Source organism: Mya arenaria, chromosome 8 (genome assembly GCF_026914265.1).
Source record: "Mya arenaria isolate MELC-2E11 chromosome 8, ASM2691426v1".
Lineage (NCBI taxonomy): Eukaryota > Metazoa > Mollusca > Bivalvia > Myida > Myidae > Mya > Mya arenaria.
In genome coordinates, this window is record NC_069129.1 from 7323447 (window position 1) to 7344328 (window position 20882).

The following is a 20882-nucleotide window of genomic DNA, read 5'->3' on the forward strand; positions in this document are numbered from 1 at the left end:
TTCTCATTACAATACAGGGTCATAATTGGGGTCGATAACTTGATGAAATTTCATTTATAAATAAATATTACTCTCTTATTAATCAATTGCTCCAGCTTTTTTCATAGTTTTGGTTTTGTACCCTTGATTTTCATATTTAACTGTAATGCCTCCACTTTGTCAACGAATAAAATTATTGATATTTATGAAACAAGTAAAATACATCTATAAGAAATATGCAAATGATTTAACTGTTTTCCCAATTAATTCAAAATATATGGTGTGTTAAAAAATGAAGACTATTAAAAAAATAACAACAAAATGAATAAATAAAAAAAGAAAAAATCATCCCCGGCGGGATTCGAACCCGCGACCTCTGGATTAGAAGTCCAGCGCGCTATCCACTGCGCTACGGGGACCGCTGAAGATGTTCCGCGTAGAATTTAGAGATTCAAAATATTATAAAACAGCACTAAGTCATACGAAAAGTGGCGCGATTTTTTAATTTAATTTAAAGATTCTATCAAGGTTTTATAATATTTATTATATTTAAGAGTAGGTGTAGTTTTTGCAGTGACAAACTGCGCCTTATGTAAAATGTGAACTTTTTTATCATTTCAAGTACCCCCCTAAAATCATCCAAATTTACTTTTGTATTTTGATGAATGCACGGTCATATAAATGCACATATACTGTAGATCTAGCATATATATAATAACAGTACTGTGTTTTAAATGCTTATTAAGCATTTAAAACACACAGTAACTATTTATATTTTAAGCATTTAAAACACACAGTAATTATATACTATATGAAATGATATGTGTGCATTATGACCTTGCATAGTTATGATACATTTATAAATATATGAATAAGCGCTGCTCAGTAAAGTCATGTGTTTATATCATCCTACACGGTACTATTTTTTTGCAAACGCATCATTAAACATTGAAATTAAAATAATAATTGAAAGTACATAACAAACACAAACAGCTGACAGGCGCAAGTTTTATATGCTGTTTTGCGTATACTTAAACCAAGAAGATGATAAATATCCTTTGTTGGACTTACTAGTAAAATACTTTGTTCTCAGTTGAGAAAATTAATCACATCTCAGTAAACTCTTTATTTAATAATATTCGCTATTATATCAAATTAGATATACAACATTATTCATACGAACCCCCGGGCAACGGAATGTTCATGCTAAATTTAATAATGTAACGTCCGTTTTTCGACCATGACGTCATTTTGGCGTTTGCTTTAAAGGGATAAGTTCACAGAGTACATGTCAGAAAGAATATTTTTAAACTTTGTTGAAATCGAGTTATTAAACTTACGTCTATGAGCAAACACAATGTTTACAGTACTCAGTGGCGTAGCTACATATAGGCCTTGTAGGCCTGGGCCTATAACTTTTTTTGGAAAATGACAAAAATAATAAATCAATCCAAAAAGGCAATACAAACTAGTAGCTTCTCAAACACTTTGAACAACGCAAAAGCTTGTTTTATTTTAACCAAAGTTTGGTGTTTATTTAAACTACGTTCTGGGTGTATTGCTTGATTTTATTGTTATCAGTGAAAACATGATTAAGTGTGTGTGATGCACTTATAAAAGTCCCCAATCTTACAGAGAACCATCGGGTCTACCATTTTTGTAGGCCTAGCTACGCCCCTGGACTACTACTGTACAATAGTGTGTAACTAAATGCAAGCCTTAATTCATCCAAACTTTCAAAAACTTTACTAACGCTTTTTGGGAAAATATAGCATTCTCTGTCATGTTTTTTTCAATAATTAATTACAATAAATCTCATATTTACTCTTGATAGTATTTCATCATCGAAACCAGCGTTTTCTTCACATTTCAGAAGACATTTATTTTATCAATGCCTGAACCTTATAAAACGTGGACAAGCCCCTTAAAGCTTTACCGTGATAACGGATGTCAAATGACAGACGATTTTTATCAAATTTGACAGGATAGTAATTAGTATTATGCAAATCGTCTTCCTAGCGTTAACTAATTAAACTGTTGCCATGTACGTTGTTTAAGGGCATTGTAATGTGTGGCGTGTATAGCGAGGGTCATTTTGTTGAATAGTAATATTATGTGAATTTCTCAAGAAACGTTGAGTAGTCTTATGTCATGTCACGTTTATCATTATCGTTTTTTGTCCAAAATATGATTGAATATACCTAGAGCACTATCCGTCCTGTTTCTTGCCTTAATGCGGTGAGTGCACCCCCCCCCCCTTGAACGCGGCATTCATGGGCTTTATATGGACTTCTCGGGACTCAAGAGGGGGCTACGAACTATTCAGGGGCTTCATAGGGAGTACTCGGGACTCCAGGGGATGGTACGCGGTATCCATGAGCTTCATAGGGAGTACTTGGGACTCGAGAGGGTAGTACGCGGTATTCATGGGCTTCATAGGGAATACTCGGGACTCGAGAGGGTAGTACGCGGTATTCATGGGCTTCATATGGAATACTCGGGACTCGAGAGGGTAGTACGCGGTATCCATGGGCTTCATAGGCAATACTCGGGAATCGAGAGGGTAGTACGCGGTATCCATGAGCTTCATAGGCAATGCTCGGGAATCGAGAGGGTAGAACGCGGTATCCATGGGCTTTATAGGGAATACTCGGGACTCGAGAGGGTGGTACGCGGTATTAATGGGCTTGATAGGGAATATACGGGACTCGAGAGGGTAGTAGGCGGTATCCATGGGCTATGTGGGGAATATTCGGGACTCGAGAGGGTGGTACGCGGTATATATGGGCTATATAGGGAATACTCGGGACTCGAGAGGGTAGTACGCGGTATCCATGGGCTATATAGGGAATACTCGGGACTCGAGAGGGTGGTACGCGGTATCCATGGGCTATATAGGGAATACTCGGGACTCGAGGGGGTAGAAGGCGCTATTCATGGGCTATATAGAGAATACTCGGGACTCGAGAGGGTGGTACGCGATATCCATGGGCTTCATAGGCAATACTCGGGACTCAAGAGGATAGCACGCGGTGTTCATCGGCTTCATAGGGAGTACTCGGGACTCCAGGGGATAGTACGCAGTATTCATGGGCTTCATAGGGAATACTCGGGACTCGAGAGGGTAGTACGCGGTATTCATGGGCTTTATATGGAATACTCGGGACTCCAGGGGATAGTACGCGGTATTCATGGGCTTCATAGGCAAAACTCGGGAATCGAGAGGGTAGTACGCGGTATTCATGGGCTTCATAGGGAGTACTCGGGACTCCAGGGGATAGTACGCGGTATTCATGGGCTTCATAGGCAAAACTCGGGAATCGAGAGGGTAGTACGCGGTATCCATGAGCTTCATAGGCAATGCTCGGGAATCGAGAGGGTAGAACGCGGTATCCATGGGCTTTATAGGGAATACTCGGGACTCGAGAGGGTGGTACGCGGTATTCATGGGCTTGATAGGGAATATACGGGACTCGAGAGGGTAGTAGGCGGTATCCATGGGCTATGTAGGGAATACTCGGGACTCGAGAGGGTGGTACGCGGTATCCATGGGCTATATAGGGAATACTCGGGACTCGAGAGGGTAGTACGCGGTATCCATGGGCTATATAGGGAATACTCGGGACTCGAGAGGGTGGTACGCGGTATCCATGGGCTATATAGGGAATACTCGGGACTCGAGGGGGTAGAAGGCGCTATTCATGGGCTATATAGGGAATACTCGGGACTCGAGAGGGTGGTACGTGATATCCATGGGCTTCATAGGCAATACTCGGGACTCGAGAGGATAGCACGCGGTGTTCATCGGCTTCATAGGGAGTACTCGGGACTCCAGGGGATAGCACGCGGTGTTCATCGGCTTCATAGGGAGTACTCGGGACTCCAGGGGATAGTACGCGGTATTCATCGGCTTCATAGGGAGTACTCGGGACTCCAGGGGATAGGACGCGGTGTTCATCGGCTTCATAGGCAATACTCGGGACTCCAGGGGATAGTACGCGGTATTCATCGGCTTCATAGGGAGTACTCGGGACTCCAGGGGATAGTACGCGGTGCTCATCGGCTTCATAGGGAATACTCGGGACTCCAGGGGATAGTACGCGGTGTTCATCGGCTTCATAGGGAGTACTCGGGACTCCAGGGGATAGTACGCGGTGCTCATCGGCTTCATAGGGAGTACTCGGGACTCCAGGGGATAGTACGCGGTATTCATCGGCTTCATAGGGAGTACTCGGGACTCCAGGGGATAGTACGCGGTGTTCATCGGCTTCATAGGGAGTACTCGGGACTCCAGGGGATAGTACGCGGTATTCATCGGCTTCATAGGGAGTACTCGGGACTCCAGGGGATAGTACGCGGTGCTCATCGGCTTCATAGGGAATACTCGGGACTCCAGGGGATAGTACGCGGTGTTCATCGGCTTCATAGGGAGTACTCGGGACTCCAGGGGATAGTACGCGGTGCTCATCGGCTTCATAGGGAGTACTCGGGACTCCAGGGGATAGTACGCGGTGTTCATCGGCTTCATAGGGAATACTCGGGACTCCAGGGGATAGTACGCGGTATTCATGGGCTTTATAGGGAGGACTCGGGACTCAACAGGGTCGTACGCGGTTCGCAGAAACTTCTCGATTTTGGCATTGGTTATGCAGAACTCGGGCTGAAAATGAACCGGCAGTCTTATACATGTACTTTTGAAAACATTTTACAAAACATAACGTTAACAGAGTGGTAATCACTTTAAAAGAAAATGTGCACTTTGACATATAGGATATTCTGTCCGACCCTATTAAAATGTTTTCTGTAATATAAACTTTATCAAAATGTGTTATCATCACATTCATTTCCTGAAAATATTAAGATATACATGTTTATATTCGAAATGTATTATGCCAGTGGTCAACCAAAGGGTAAAGAAAAATGCTTCAGGGTCCGACAACCACAAAACAAACCAAGATTATGATTGTTGATGACAGATAAGTCAAAGTCGGCTATTTTGGAAATAAAACGATGACAAATGGGATACTTTGTCTGAGGTTGAACATAAAAGTGACCGCGGTCAGCAAAGTTCATTGACCTATTGACATTCATTCTTTAATTTAACAAGGAACATAATAACTTCTTGTTGCTTGATATGTTTGCTTAAGAGATATCCTAATCAGATTTCACTATGTGCTATAAACGGCCAATGTCGTCGTTGCAATCTGGTATAACCAAGTATTTCAATAAAAGTCATTAAATCAGATTTTAAAATGAACTTTTTGCAGGTAGGGTCAGGTAACCCGAACCAAATGCACTTTTTAGGGCTTAGGTGGTCCTGACGATACAGCTGCCAGCTGCCAATTCAAGACCGAGCAAAACACTAGTTACAAGTAAAACAACAAAGCTTACTATATTAGTACAAACATAAGGAATTTAGTGCAAACTAATACAACAACATGTTTCGACATGGCCAAAAGGCATGCATATAAAGCAACAGGTGTCAATTGATAAACAATCGCATATGTTGTCATGTAAAAGAACAACAGAATGATTAAGCAGGAAGGCTTTGATATTTGAACAAAGGTATTAGGGATCAAAAGGACCCAAAAGATTAACACAAAAAATTATAAATTATTAAACAAGTATTTTAATGAAAACAGTCTAGAAACAGATTTTTATGTAATCAGAAATAGATATCGCATGTTGCATTATGTTACTCTCATTTATCAGAGGTTTGATAATGATAAATCTTATCTATGCTGTACGCAGAGCATTATCGCGCTGGTGTACAAGAATGCATTATGTTCGAATGTCCAAAATTCAGCAATATAGTAAATAGTTCCAAAATAAAAATGGGGGAACGCTGTCAACAAGTACATTCGGAACAGAAATCCAATAAAAGTGGCAATAAGTTTCAGTTTTTTAAAAATGAAATGACAATATTATTATGGCAATATCTGCGTCGAAAATGTATTACAAAAGATTTTCCTTACGATTTACGATGATATCATAGTATTGTCTATTTGAACCAGCTTTTCCGTACCAAGTGTTTGTGTTTCGGTGTAACATTGCGTTTCGGACAGACACACTTACGCAAACGGCCAATATTTATGTATGAAACGTAACACCTGGTGTGGGAAAATGACCTAATTTGTTATATACAGGTAATTATGTCGCCGCCATGAGTGGCTATTAGGCATTGTCAACTGACTGTCACAAACACCGACATAGCTGTAAATTTCGGACAAAGGTGGATGTGTAAATAATGGTTTAAAGACCGGTCGCCGGTACCCCAGGCAATACGGAACATTGTCTAGAGGCCGATGTTTTGTTTATATCACCGGAGTGATATCAGTATGTATCTAAATCATGAAATGTGATAAAGAAAGGCTCGCTGGCTTACATTTTTGCATGCAATTTTCTGCCTGATTTGACTACATTTACATCTTGAGATAGTACATGTATGATTAGTATGCCGGGCGAAAATCTTGGCTTTTTTCAAATCTTCCTGACATGCATTCCCCTCATTTATATCAGTTTCAGTTTTATTAAACACAAGATACATGTAATAGGTTGGGTTTAGCCAGATTTCAACAAGGGCAGGGTGTTGCAGAAGAGGGACGAGTGCTTATTAAGGTGGAAAAGGACACATTGACTTATAATATATGATTTTGACAAAAAATGTTAGAGGTTGTGAGTAATTGAAGTTATAGTTTCAACTGCCATATGCGTAAAGTTTAACGTATTTAAAATCATAGCATATATTTTTATCAAAAGAAAAAGAAATATTTAACAATCTTAAGCCTTAACTTCCATGAAGACAGAAGGGTCCCTATGTAGGCTTCCATGAGGGCAGAAGGGTGCAGCACCCTTCGTTAATTCTTTAGCTAAAGAACCCTTTAGTCACGCAATAAAAATATTATTGATATGTCTACAAATCACACACTGACTGTGCATTCAATGTTATGTTCCATGTTGGTGAAATTAATTCTTTTTATTAATAGTTGAAGTTGCTTAACAAAAAACCCGTCTACTTCAATTTAACGAACTGTAATAATTACTCAACAGCCTTATTCAAACCATCCGCATGTAACCCGTCAAAATTGTCAAAAATGACAATACTTCAATTATTTACTCTTTTTAAAATATCATATTTCATCCCTTCAAACATGATGTTTTATCACAAAAAAGAAACCATGTAATTTGTATGAGACGTGGAGTTGATCAATGTTCATGCTATTCGATAATACAAAATGAAATTAGTTAAACGTAGTGATTGTAAATACAACTGTATTCATTACTTTCCTGTAAATATTTTCTAATTACACACAACGGGTTTGAATTTACTCTAGTGTCCGGTCGCTGACCTCATGTCAACTAATTAAAATTGACCTTTAGCCTGGTTTTAATTTCAAACTTAACACAAACTCAAGGAAATTCCCTAATAAATGTCCAAATATGACTGAGTATATGGCAATCAATTAGTGTATTGTTACCCGTACATACCTCTATATTATGTGAAAATGTTAATGAAATGGAACGTTTTATTAATTAAATAAATTATAATACAAAACATGCAGATGATGGATCGTAACGCTTGATATGTCAATTTGTTATTTAAGTATTACATTGCAGTAAGAAATGAGCGTATTGAATTGAATTAAATTGAAAACAAACTCTTTAGAAGGCCTTTAGACCTATTTAGCCTCATATATAGAGGGTTGTTAAATAATAAATCATATAGACCGAGTGAGCATGTTCGTACTTAGGAATGGTCAAAGGTTGTTAGTATGTACTTACAAAATACATGGCTTGGTATGACATAGTCGCATAGCCATTAAATTGTGTAAGTTTATACTATCAATCTTAAACTTTTTAGTGGTCTACATTTTAATGTGTCAACGACCGACTTAGTGGGCCAGCCACTGATTAAATATATCGATTCACCTTATTTAAATCATAGGTACAAAAATGCTCCTAGGATTTTGATGAAATGTCCCCGTGGTGGTTAATTTTTGTCGCTTGAAAAAAAAATATAAATTTAGTTGCAATTATTGCGTTATTTCCAGCGACGCTGTAATTTAAGGCGTTGCGGTAATTTGAATGTACAATTCTGCAAAACACACACAAATACATCCTTATCTGTTTAACGTCATATACGTACAGTTTGTGGTATTATATAAATAAGCTGTACACTCCTAAAAAGTTTGCCACTTTCATCATTCAGTGCACTTGATAAAACAATTTTAAAAGAGAAGATTAGCCTGCTTAAAAGCTCGTTTCAATGACAGAATACCCGGATTTGCAATGTAGATACAATCTTACGTATGTAAGTGAATGTAAGTTCAAAACGGGCGTCGCATCATTGGTGAACTAATAGGACATACATTTTTCATTATACATCGACTAGTCTACCTTAAGTTCATAAATGAATGAATAAAAAAGTACCATAAATGATAACGAATTACACCACATGTAATAGGTCTGATATGAAAAGGACACAACGGGATCCAGACCTGTTAGTGTTCATTATACCCCAAAGGCTTATATGATGCTCATGAAACTCATATTAAAATTTATAAAAACGAGATATGGTATGATTCGATAGGAGAATAAAGTACCTGGAGATGATTTTTTGTACGAGATATCACTTGTTCAGGATTGATTTAAATTATTTATCTAAAGACATGTGTTGTATCTAGTAAACGTGTTTCTTTTAGTCCAAGTATCGCTGTGTTCCCATTTCCCCCGATCTTTAAGTCCAAGTTTCGCTGTATAGTCACTTCCCCCGATATTGTAGTCCAAGTATCGCTTAACAGCCACTTCCCCTGATCTTTAAGTCCAAGTTTCGCTGTATAGTCACTTCCCCCGATATTGTAGTCCAAGTATCGCTTAACAGCCACTTCCCCTGATCTTTAAGTCCAAGTATCGCTGTATAGTCACTTCCACCGATATTGTAGTCCAAGTATCGCTTAACAGCCACTTCCCTTGATCTTTGAGTCCAAGTATCGCTGTATAGTCGCCCCTCGGATCTTATAGTCCGAGTATCGCGTTTAAGCCATTTTCCTTTACATTTTAGTATCGCTGTATAACACTTTTAGTCCAAGTATCGCTGTTTAGCCATTTCCCCCGATTTTTGAGTCCAAGTTTCGCTGTAAAGTCACTTTCCCCGATCTTTGAGTCCAAGTTTCGCTGTAAAGCCACCTTCCCCGATCTAATCGTCCAAGTATCGCTGTATGGCCACTTTTACCCGATCTTTGAGTCCAAGTTTCTCTATTAAGCCACTTTCCCCCGACATGTTAGTTTCAGTATCGCTGTAAAGACCCTTTTTCCCGATCTTTGAGTTCAAGTTTCGCTTTTTAGCCACTTTCCCCCGACGTGTTAGTCTAAGTATCGCTGTAAAGTCACTTTTCCCCGACCTTTGATTTCAAGTTTCGCTGTATAGCCACTTTCTCCGATCTAAACGTCCAAGTATCGCTGTATGGCCACTTTTAACAGATCTTTGAGTCCAAGTTTCACTATTAAGTCACTTTCCTCCGACGTGTTAGTCTATGTATCGCTGTAAAGCCACTTTTACCAGATCCTTGAGTCCAAGTTTCGCTATTAAGCCACTTTCTACCGACGTTTTAGTCTAAGTATCGCTGTAAAGCCACTTTTACCCGATCTTTGAGACCAAGTTTCGTTATTAAGCCACTTTCCCCCGACATGTTAGTCTAAGTATCGCTGTAAAGCCCCTTTTTCCCGATCTTTGAGTTAAAGTTTCGCTTTTTAGCCACTTTCCACCGACGTGTTAGTCTAAGTATCGCTGTAGAGCCCATTTTTCCCGATCCTTGAGTTCAAGTTTCGCTGTTTAGCCACTTTCCACCGACGCGTTAGTCTAAGTATCGCTGTAAAGCCACTTTTACCCGATCCTTGAGACCAAGTTTCGCTATTAAGCCACTTTCCCTCGACGCGTTAGTCTAAGTATCGCTGTAAAGCCCCCTTTTCCCGATCTTTGAGTTCAAGTTTCGCTGTTTAGCCACTTCCCTCGACATGTTAGTCTAAGTATCGCTGTAAAGCCACTTTTACCCGATCCTTGAGTCCACGTTTCTCTATTAAGCAACTTTCCCCCGACGTGTTAGTCTAAGTATTGCTGTAAAGCCTCTTTTACCCGATCCTTGAGTCCAAGTTTCGCTATTAAGCCATTTTCCCCCGACGTGTTAATCCAAGAATCGCTGTATGTTGCCACTTTCCCCCGATCAAAATATTCAAAAGCATGAAATTGGTACCATGCATTTTTCAGGAGATTACCTAAATATTAGTTCTAAAATGAGTTTCCACTGCTGCTCAGAGAATGTTTAGATATATACGATTTCAAAAGGTTAAAAAGCACTTCTTGTACAAGTCTGTGTTCGTGTGAGCTACGTTATACGCAAGTTACGTCATCAAAATATGGGTACCTGTGAACGTTATAAAAAACTTACGTCATAAATTTGCGAGTACCTGTACGGGTCCGTGAACGTGTGGGCTACGTCATACGCAATTTATGTCATCAATGTGTAGGTACCTGTACGGGTCCGTGAACGTGTGGGAAACGTTATACGCAATTTACGTCATCAATGTGTGGGTACCTGTACGGGTCCGTGAACGTGTGGGCTACGTTATACGCAATTTACGTCATCAATGTGTGGGTACCTGTACGGGTCCGTGAACGTGTGGGCTACGTTATACGCAATTTACGTCATCAATGTGTGGGTACCTGTACGGGTCCGTGAACGTGTGGGCTACGTTATACGCAATTTACGTCATCAGTGTGTGTGTACCTGTTCGGGTCCATGAACGTGTGGGCTACGTTATACGCAATTTACGTCATCAATGTGTGGGTACCTGTACCGGTCCGTGAACGTGTGGGCCAACTTTCTACGCAAGACATATCAACCATGTGTGGGTACTAGTACGAATATGTGTAGGTGTGGCCTACTTTATACGCAAGTTACGTCTGGATGTGCGAGCTCATTGAAGCACGGGGGCAGTGAGTATATATGAGAGTGTACAAGTAAACGTTTAAGTGAAATATCTCAAACTTGTGACACACTTTAACATGTACGTGTAGCTTCACGTTCAAGTATACGTGCACAAAACCTTTCTTATTATAGAAATATGAATGCTTGTTGTGTGCAAATCATATAAAATCTTTAATCTTTAAAATGGCGTTATCTGCCAGACATACAAACATTCAGTCTTATTTCCGGAGGAGAGAGGCCAACTAAACCTTAGTTTTCTGTAGGGCTTTGGTTCTTATTTGGATAATACTTATGTATATTTAAGCAACAAATCAATTTCATCTTCTATATTTACATGCACAAGTACTTGAATGCGAATCTACGTTTTTGAACAAAATCAAACAAACCTCTTCATTTCAATATCATGTAAGCGGTTGTCACATTTTGACAGCCAATATAAGAATTCAAGCATTGTTTAAAAATGTTTCATGTTAAAACATCCCTATATAAAAACCCTTATCAAGGCATTCAGTTATATACGATCTATGCATTCAGTCTGTTCAGTATCCAACATAGCTAATTCGTTTTCTGCTCTGTTACGAGGGGCTTGTTCTAGCAGGGGCGTAGCCAGCATTACGCACTTACGCATGTGAGTAAGATCAATTTGAAAAATGAAAAAAAAATATGGCCAAAAATAGCATAGTCGAGGGCTAAGCTAAATATTGATATCAGAATAAAGGGAAGATTAGCTATAGTAAGCATGGTTTCTCTGTGTTCGATAGCCTAAATTAATCACTTGGTAACTACAAAGTCGGCGGCCTGGAACCTATAAATCCCTCCAAATACACATCAGTGCTCAACATGTTAGTTCCATTTTCCATTTCCCCCTGGGAGCACCCGAACCCCCTACGGCTATAATGATATTCCCCTCCCACACCCTCCCCTTTCATTCAGTAAAGCCTAGCTACGCCCCTGTCTGGTGTCCGGCTGTTATCAGTGTTTGTTTGCTAATTCGTCTGTACTTCCTGATGTCGCTAGACTATAAATGTGTATCAATACATACTTTTGTAAATATTGACATTTTCTAAATTGACAATCATTACCGCATAAAAGGGATTTAAACCCATACACTTGCTGTTTATTTTCACCGCTGCGGTAGGCTTACGTCTTAATATTTGCTTAGCTACATTTAAAGTGACACTCTTATTCAAAATCAATACATAAACATATTTAACAAACATACATTTTGAGTGATAAACCTTTAACATTAAATATCAATTACTGATAACAAGATTATAACTGTGTATGTTAGAGCTGAAAACGCGAAAATATTAAATGATTGGTGAGTGCTAAAAGATTTACTGTGATCTACTATCGTCTCATACGGTGGAAATACTGTGTTATCTGATGTACCTTTCTTTCAAATTAAACTCATTATCCTTCATAAGAACCATTGTTTCTGACATCAATCCATCCTTTTGGGTATATTAAAACAATAGTATTAATTGTGGTAAATCTTATTTGGGAGTAAGAGTGCAGCTTTAAAGCGCCCTGGTCCAAAATGCAAAATCTCACGTATCGTGTATGGGCAGACTGAATGTGTCACATGTAAATGCACTTGTAGACACTTAAATCTGATAGAAACGTTTAAATCATCATCTAGGGAAAGTATGTGTATATTTTATAAATGAGGAAATTGCAAGCTTCTTTGGTGAAAACATTTAATTAACTCCTCAAAACAAACGACGAAACCGTTTGCTATACAGGGCTGGAATTCATAAAGCATCAAAGTCATTTCCTTACTAAAGTCACTTTCATAATTTAAGTATCTCTTTGGTCATATGAAATCAAAACGTAAATATTTTCTGAAAAATTCTCACTGCACTTAACTTTTTGAACAAAAAAAACACAAACTACATATGTTCAAAACATTTATACATTTTTTTTAATTTGACATTGAAAATTTTAAGAAATCATCTAAGGTTTGTAATTGAGGTGCTTTATGATTACCAGGTATACTTAATAGGTTGAAATTAAGATTTCATTTAATAATAGATAGTTTTGGTATACTGTTATGTCATTCCTCTAAATTATGTGACACCTTGATTTATGAACATCTTTACTCCCGATTCCTATCCTGCATGTCGGGTGCCTGGCAGTGAGGCAATAGGTGTTAATCACCAAAATACCAATTCATTTAACCAGTTGCTAGGTTTAGTAACCGGGCATGTCAGAACAGACCTGTGTGGTACTCGAACCTTCGACCTCACGCTCTGTAGGCGGACCCCTTCCCACTAGGCCAAGTATTTCGATAAATAAACTGAATACACTAAAATGGCGAACACTGCAGTTTATCAGAAGCGTTTATGAGCAGTTGCATTACTGTTTGCTTTATCACATATTCCCAGACTTTACGATCTAATATTTTAGGTAAGGACATTAAGACGATAGTTCTTTCTTTATCACCCAAACAGCTTTGAACTTGGGTCAAGACGTATTCGCTTATACTAATTTCTATTAGCTCGATTGTGCCGAAATCAGACACCTCATAGAAACTGGGACCAATAACAGACAGAAACAGGCTCTATTTCGCTCCGTTTCCTTAGTAGAAACATGGGGTAATGACAGTTCAGTTTCTGAAAATCATTTTTTTAAAAGAAGGGAGAGAAACATCTTTATTCCCTTTCATTTACAAACACACTTGTGTATATTGGTACAATGCCCAATTAGTAATATAATTTAGCAAAGTCCACCAATAATGCTTTGCTAGAAGGAAAGTTACAATGAAATGCAGGTTTGCGATCTTGAGTCTCATGTCTGAAATCAAGACGTGAGCCTGTTCGTAACTGGTGCCCTGTAACTGGTGTCAATTTTGAGAGTTCTTGGGAAGAAAGTCCTCTATGGGATCGAACCCACAGTATCTTCAGTACGAGGGAGACTCAAGACCTCTTTCATCCTCAAAAAACTTGTCTCGGGATTTAACGATAAAGGAACACTCAAAAAGCATTGGTATGAAAATAATCATGACTTTATTTCATTTCATAATTTGATTGCAAAATAGCACATTCGGAAATCAAGCACTTTTGGATCAACAACAATACTACATTTTAAGACAACCTTTACATCTCCTGATATCAAAAATAAACCCACACTAACTGATAACATCAACACCACCTCTTGATAACACTATACCACAATTTCTGATAACACTAACATTATCTCCTGACATCATGATATCACATTTATTAGGTCTAATGAATTGTAAGGCCACTTATATTAAAAAAAATGAGGTGCTCCTTAAATAATATCAATAATACTGTCACTAGCTTCCAATATAATTATATTGCTCTGAAATGAGATCAAATTCAACAAACCCCTTAAAGCATTCCCCTAAACGGTATCAATGTAAGTGCTTTACCCTTAAAGATCCACTATTACTCCCAAATAAAATTTACCACAATTATTAATATTGTTTTAATCTTCCAAAAGGGATGAATAAATGTCGAAAAATACCGAGTTTACTTTGAAAGAAATGAACATAAAACACGGTATTTCTACCATATGAGACTATAGTAGACCACAGTAAATCTTTTGGCATTCACCAATCAGTTAATATTTTTGTACTTTCTGCTATTAAATACACGGTTACACTCTTGTTATCAGTAAAAAAAATCCATAAATGCATTATTTAGTAAGTAGTTAAAGGTCAATCAGTCAAAATTTATGTTTGTTATACATGTGTATGTATTGATTTTGAATAAGAGTTTCATTTTAAACAACATCACTTCAAGTGCCATTCCAACAATCACAGTCTACATATAATCAACAAAACCATAACCATACCATGATAACAACAGAAAGATAAATGAACACCATCGCATTGCAATAAAACATAATACAAGGGGAAATTGACAAATAATATTTCAGAAAAAAAATAATGAAATGCATTTAACATTTTCTGATTGCCCTAAATTCATCAAAAATTTGACAATTATACAAAAATATCAATTCAACTTATTTACAATTACAAAATGTACATTAGAGCAGAATTCATTTCGATTTAACAAACTTACTGCAGCATCATGAAAACATCATATTTTATTTTCAACATATATATTATTTATGCACATACATTAATATTTTAAACAGCATTGTTTAATGCAAAATCATGCTAGCATCATCAGTGTTAAACATATACACCAGTCACTGTTTGAAACAGGGACACTTGCACTAAAAAGTAATTTACAGGATATTTCTCTGAATAAAAATGATGCTCAGACCTTGTAACTTGTACTAAAGGTGAAAACAAATCAAATCTAAATTGCTTCAACAAATAAATGACGCAAATGAAATCAACTACAAAACATGATTTCAATTAAAATGCAAAATAACTGTTTTAAATGCATTCAACGTTAATAAAAACATTTGCCTTCTTGTTTCCAAACTTCTAAAAAACATTGTTCAATTTTGTAAAAAAAATATAATTAATATTTGTGGATACAGAATGGACCTGCACAATTCAAAATTAAAGAAACAAACTTTATCACATCATTTTATCTTTCCTGTTTATGTATTAAAGCACTCTTGTACATTTCTAGGCATAATTGAAATTCCCAATTTAAGTCAAAATGCCACATTTTTCTCAATCAGAAATGCCCAGGCCCCATTCCAAAAATGCAGGATGCCTGGTGACCCCATATATTTTGATATCATTTGGAACATCTTTACCGAAAAATATATAACAAACAAGTCTATTGGACTTGAATAAAATTAGGCTGTTTGACATCTACCATACCTTTCTTTGTCTGTAACGAATTTTCGGTTTTTCTTTTTACATACATGAATAAGTAATAAGCCATTCCTACTCTTTCAAATGAAACAAAAAGTATATGTGGTAACCAGGCATCAAAATTTAACATCATTACCAGAGGCTCAATGAACTGACAAGCTACACTGTACATCGGATGCCTCAATTTTGCTTTCCCACAACTCTATGAAGTTCATCTCTCATTTCTCTAATCTTGTCGTGCTGTCCTGTACTGGCATAGAAATCTATCCACTTCTTTGCATCTTTCAGCTGCCTCTTCCTGTCATTCATCACCTGTTGCTGCTTCACTGACTTCTTTATCTTTCTCTCATAAGCTTTGCTCAACTCTGCTGTCACGACGTCTTCAATCTTTTCCATTTCATCTTTCATTCTTTGAATTCGCGTATGCAGCTCTGCTAATGCTTTCTCTTTTCTACTTTCCAGTGACTTACTTTTGATTGCTTGAAGCTCATTGATAAATGCTGCAGATAATGTGTAAAAATTCACCATGAACCCATCACTTGTTTTCTTAAACTGCATTGAAATTTCCCTCTTCTGAATTCTTCTCTCTGGTGATGTTCCACCCTCAGCACCCTTACAATCATTCTCTTTGTCACTATCAGCAGATTCTGATTCTTCTTTCTTTTCTATCTCTTCATCAGTCACATCAGATATCAGACCTGTAACCAGTTCTTCTTCATAAAATTTAATGGAGAACTTCTCTTCCAAAACTGAGAAGAATTGCTCAACAAAAGGATCGTTATCCCTCTTTTCTTGTATGCTTTCATCAGTCTCACTTTTCTCATTCTCTGAATCCTTGACATTTTCAGTGGCATCTTCCTTATTTTCTAGAACACTTTCAGCTGTATCATTGCACTCATCCTTTTTTCTCTGAACATCATCTTTATTCTTATCTGCTTCAGCAGCCCTCTTCTTATACATTGCTCGTTTCTGTCTCTTCCTAGCTTTCTTGCTACTCAAACCTGCTTCAAACTGTTTCTGCCTATCTTTCTTCACCCTCCTGTTTTCTTTCTCTCTATCCTCATGATACTGTTTAATAATCCTCTCCTCTAATCTATCCATCAAATCCTTTGGTAAATCATACTTATCAATAAGCTCATTTATCAGTGTAAGAACAGTATTTCCAAGAGTTTGAGAATGCTCTCTTGACATTTCAATAATTGCTTTGGTGTCACTGTCATATTCAGTGTATTCAATCTCCTTTTTCACTCCGCCTTTTCGTCTCCCTCCTCTTTTACATATCTGGGTCTCACTCTCAAGAGGTTCAAGGCCACTGTTGCTATTTTCCAAAAGAGCTTTGTGAATCTTTATCAGTCTGTTAGTTGCTCTCATAGCTTCTATTTCAACTGCTTCTCGTTCAACACTCACAGTCAGACTATCATCGATGTCTGGAAAGTTGAGCTGAAAAGTAGAGAAAGCAATGTTATTGGAAAGTTTAGAAAATATCTAGTTTCTTCTTGTCTTATATTTAGAAGGATGCAAGATCCTTGAATGATAAAGTTCATTTATTTTCCTCTTTTTTTAAATATTGATTGCAATACTGAGGCCAGATATAGGTGTAGCTCACAACTCATGCTTTTTTGTGTATGTTGTGTGCTATGTATTTTAGACCAGTGGCCTGTAACTACTAAATAAGCTGTTGACTTGACTTCACTTGAATGATTAAAATGAAATACACAGAAAATAAAAATATGGAAAAAACGGTTAATGACTTGTTGTACATGTATGTTTCTTTTTTCACTTAATGGTGCAATGCAGCTACAATGATAAACAACAACAGAATACTGTTATTTTTTAAAAATCACCCCCACTGTTCGGTATTGCTGTGTGTGCCACTAAACTTAATTTATATAGTTAAATTCAAAGTCCTTTCCCTAAAGATCCATTTGAACGTTTTATCCCTTTGCACCCTTGCACATGATTATAATCAAAGGATCTTTCCCTTTAGCTCCAAATGTCAGGTATTTACAAAGTATTTAAGTTAAGTAAAAGGGCTTTCCCTTGAGGTTCCCATTGGCAGGTATTGCCACTTGTGCCTTTACAAAGTATTTAAGTTAAGCAAAAGGGCTTTCCTTTGAGGTTCCCATTGGCAGGTATTGTCACTTGTGCCTTTACAAAGTATTAAAGTTAAGCAAAAGGGCTTTCCTTTGAGGTTCCCATTGGCAGGTATTGTCACTTGTGCTCTTATAAAGAATTAAAGTTAAGTAAAAGGGTTTTCCCTTCAGGTTCTGATTGGCAGGCATTGCCACCTGTGCCCCGACAAAGCAATTAAAGTTAAGTTGAAGGGCCTTTTGATTGAGGTTTCCTTTGTCAAGTAAATGGGGTTTTCCCTTGAGGTTCCCATTAGCAGCTATTGTCACTTGTGCCTTTACAAAGTACTGAAAATAAGTTAAATAGCCTTTTCATTGAGTTCCCTTTGTCAGGTATTGCCACTTTTGCCCTAACATTGGACACAAACATATTAGCAACACAAACCTGTTTGACGACATCATACATGCACTCAGCCACTGCCTGTATGTTGTGTGTATACTCCTGGAGGGCAAGTGTAATCCTTTTGTAGTTGTCTTCTTGAAAGTTTGGATCCACTAAGTTCAGTTTTAGATTTTCTTGCTCTTTGACCACCTAAAATAATAAAACATTTCTTAATTTCATGGGGTTTTTTTTGTATGTAATAACAGAGTGAAATAAAACAGTTGAATTGGTCATATACATATGCACAGCTAAATATATATAATTTTAATTAAGTGTCACAGGGTGAGAAAAGTGTGCAGCCAAACCGGGGCTTGAACCTGGGACCCCTCGCTATCAGGGCGAGTGCTCTACTGACTGAGCTACCAGACTGCTTACACACCTCCTCACCACATGTGTAGGTATCGGTACTGTGACACATATATTTTTCTCTTCTTCAAGATATTTAATAATTCACTCTGCAAACACAAATGTGAAATACCTTCACATTATTTGATGATCATTCCAAATAGCTACAAACAAGATACACCCATTTTTGAAGGTATTTCACATTTGTGTTTGCAGAATTGGTATTTTTTTTAAATATACCAGATACAAATAAAATTCTTTATGAAACTATATAACAATGATCTAGGAATGTTTGTACATACAACTTTTTAAAAATGGCTTTTAAGCACTCAGTCCAAGAATCTGGAACCATGATTATGAACAGTCTCAAGTCTGAGTATCTTCTTTTACATTGTAACTTTCCTAAAAGAATTGATAATGGAATTTGTTTATTGTTGTAATGACTATTTAAAATTGTACATTTACTGAATTAATTATATTTATTTTTTTGTGAAATGAATGGAGTCAAGACATTTCTTTCTCATTTAATAAAAGTAATTTTCTGCCTGAGTAATAAAATCGGACTTGAGACTGTTTGTAATCATGGGCTCAGAGCATACTTCCTTCTTACCGCACCTTCTGTGCTTTGATTTTGTAAAGCACCACATGTGGACAGGTAATCTGACTGACACCTTTTGACCTACTTACGAATATAGACATAGAAAACTGGTTTTAAATAAGTCATCAACTGCCTTTAGCATACCTGTAGAAATCGATTCCTCATAGCGTCGCCAATCCATTGTCTAGGACTGATATTTCCCACTTTTTCCTCCAAAATCGTGTCGGTCTGACCGCACCGTTTACACTTCAAAACGATGGTTCCACCCTTTTCCTCCCCGTTATAAGGGTGCAGACAGGCTGTACAAAACATGGATACTTCATCGTCGTCTTCCGTTTCACTGTCACTGTCTGCTTTCACGAAAGCGCTGAAAAATCCGCTTACATCGATGCTCAGAGTTTCTTCCTGATTCGACGCCATCTTGGATATTGTGTACACAAGGGACAACTCTGCATTTTGTTCCATAGATAACTCGAAGTGTGTCAAAGTTCATCAACGAACATGTATATAACATTCCTAATCATCTTCATACAAGTCGTCCGTTGCCCGTCCGTCATTCATTCATTCATCCATTCATTCATTCATCGTTCATCATTCATTCATTCATTCATTCATATATGTTTTTATTTATTTATTTATTTATTTATTTATTTATTTATTTTATTTATTTATTTATTTATTTATTTATTTATTTATTTATTTATTTATTTATTTATTTATTTATTTATTTATTTATTTATTTATTTATTTATTTATTTATTCTTTCTCCCGTGACTCCCCGACTCACTCACTCACTCACCGTCACTCACTCATTCATTCAGTGCCTTTTTATCCACTTAAAAACTGACGACGGGGAGGGGGGTGGGGGAGAAGCCTCGGATGAAGGGCCAAACTTATCAAAAGTCGGCTTCGGCGGCAATTGCGCAATTTAATATATATGTAATATGTGTACTTATATCATAATTTAATAGGATTTGTTTATGAACTTGTTTACAAATGCCAAATATGAAGAAGGTTGTTGTGTTATCATAACAACACGACTATGTGGGGGCGGGTTGTGTGTGGGGGGGGGGCATTTTCGAGAGTGTGGTTGGGATATTCCCGACTGGCCGATCCGGTTCTTTCATCAACATTGGAATGTCGGTGCTCTCTTTGCGTTCGTATGTCTAACATACCCTGCATACCGATCTAAAATGTAACCTTTACAATGTTCAAAAATAACAACATCTTCAGTCAAGTCGTTCAGTCGATTTCTCCTCAAATTAAACTTCAAGGGTACGATTTAAATAATGTTACTTCCGTTTAGGTACTAATACAACTAAAATTGGAAAATCATGGTGTGACGAAATAAAACAATAAGTTGAATAAGATGAACATTTGCCATTAACTTAAATTTTTTATATATTACGTAAAAAGTTTGTTTATATATATATATATGCTATATTATCTAGGACGCGGTTATTTTAAGACAAACAGACAGACAGACAGAAATGTTTATTGTCGTAAACATGTTATGTAACAGTTTCTTGACAAAATATAGAAAATATAAACACACATATAAATATTCAGTATGGTCACAACGATTCATGGCCTAAATACAAAGAAAAGAGAATACTATAAGTGAGTTAAATTAAAGAGCAAACAAAACTAATAAAAAATAAGGTATCAAAAAAGGGAAACAAGATACATATATCAA

General features: G+C 37.3%; 1 protein-coding gene and 1 non-coding gene across 2 annotated transcripts; both read right to left on the bottom strand.

Moving 5' to 3' along the window:
* Positions 1 to 325: 325 nt before the first annotated feature.
* Positions 326 to 398, bottom strand: Trnar-ucu (transfer RNA arginine (anticodon UCU)). The gene has a single exon. It is a non-coding gene; the product is annotated as a tRNA-Arg (tRNA).
* Positions 399 to 13953: 13555 nt separating this feature from the next.
* LOC128242277 (RNA-binding protein 25-like) lies at positions 13954 to 19606 on the bottom strand. The gene is made up of 3 exons (XM_052959370.1): positions 19331 to 19606; positions 18247 to 18393; positions 13954 to 17172 (listed from the first exon to the last, which is right to left on the bottom strand). Exons 1-3 carry the CDS (start codon positions 19604 to 19606, stop codon positions 15913 to 15915), a joined length of 1683 nt encoding a protein of 560 aa, XP_052815330.1. The 3' UTR covers positions 13954 to 15912.
* Positions 19607 to 20882: the final 1276 nt, after the last annotated feature.

What these genes read in the sequence shown, in the direction of transcription:
- LOC128242277 (XM_052959370.1), bottom strand. Translation starts at nt 19,606, where the DNA reads ATGGCGTCGAATCAGGAAGAAACTCTGAGCATCGATGTAAGCGGATTT. An exon ending in TGAGGAATCGATTTCTACAG is followed by an intron (nt 18,394 to 19,330) that starts GTATGCTAAAGG and finishes TTATTATTTTAG; the next exon opens with GTGGTCAAAGAGCAAGAAAA. An exon ending in TGTATGATGTCGTCAAACAG is followed by an intron (nt 17,173 to 18,246) that starts GTTTGTGTTGCT and finishes TCTACTTTTCAG; the next exon opens with CTCAACTTTCCAGACATCGA.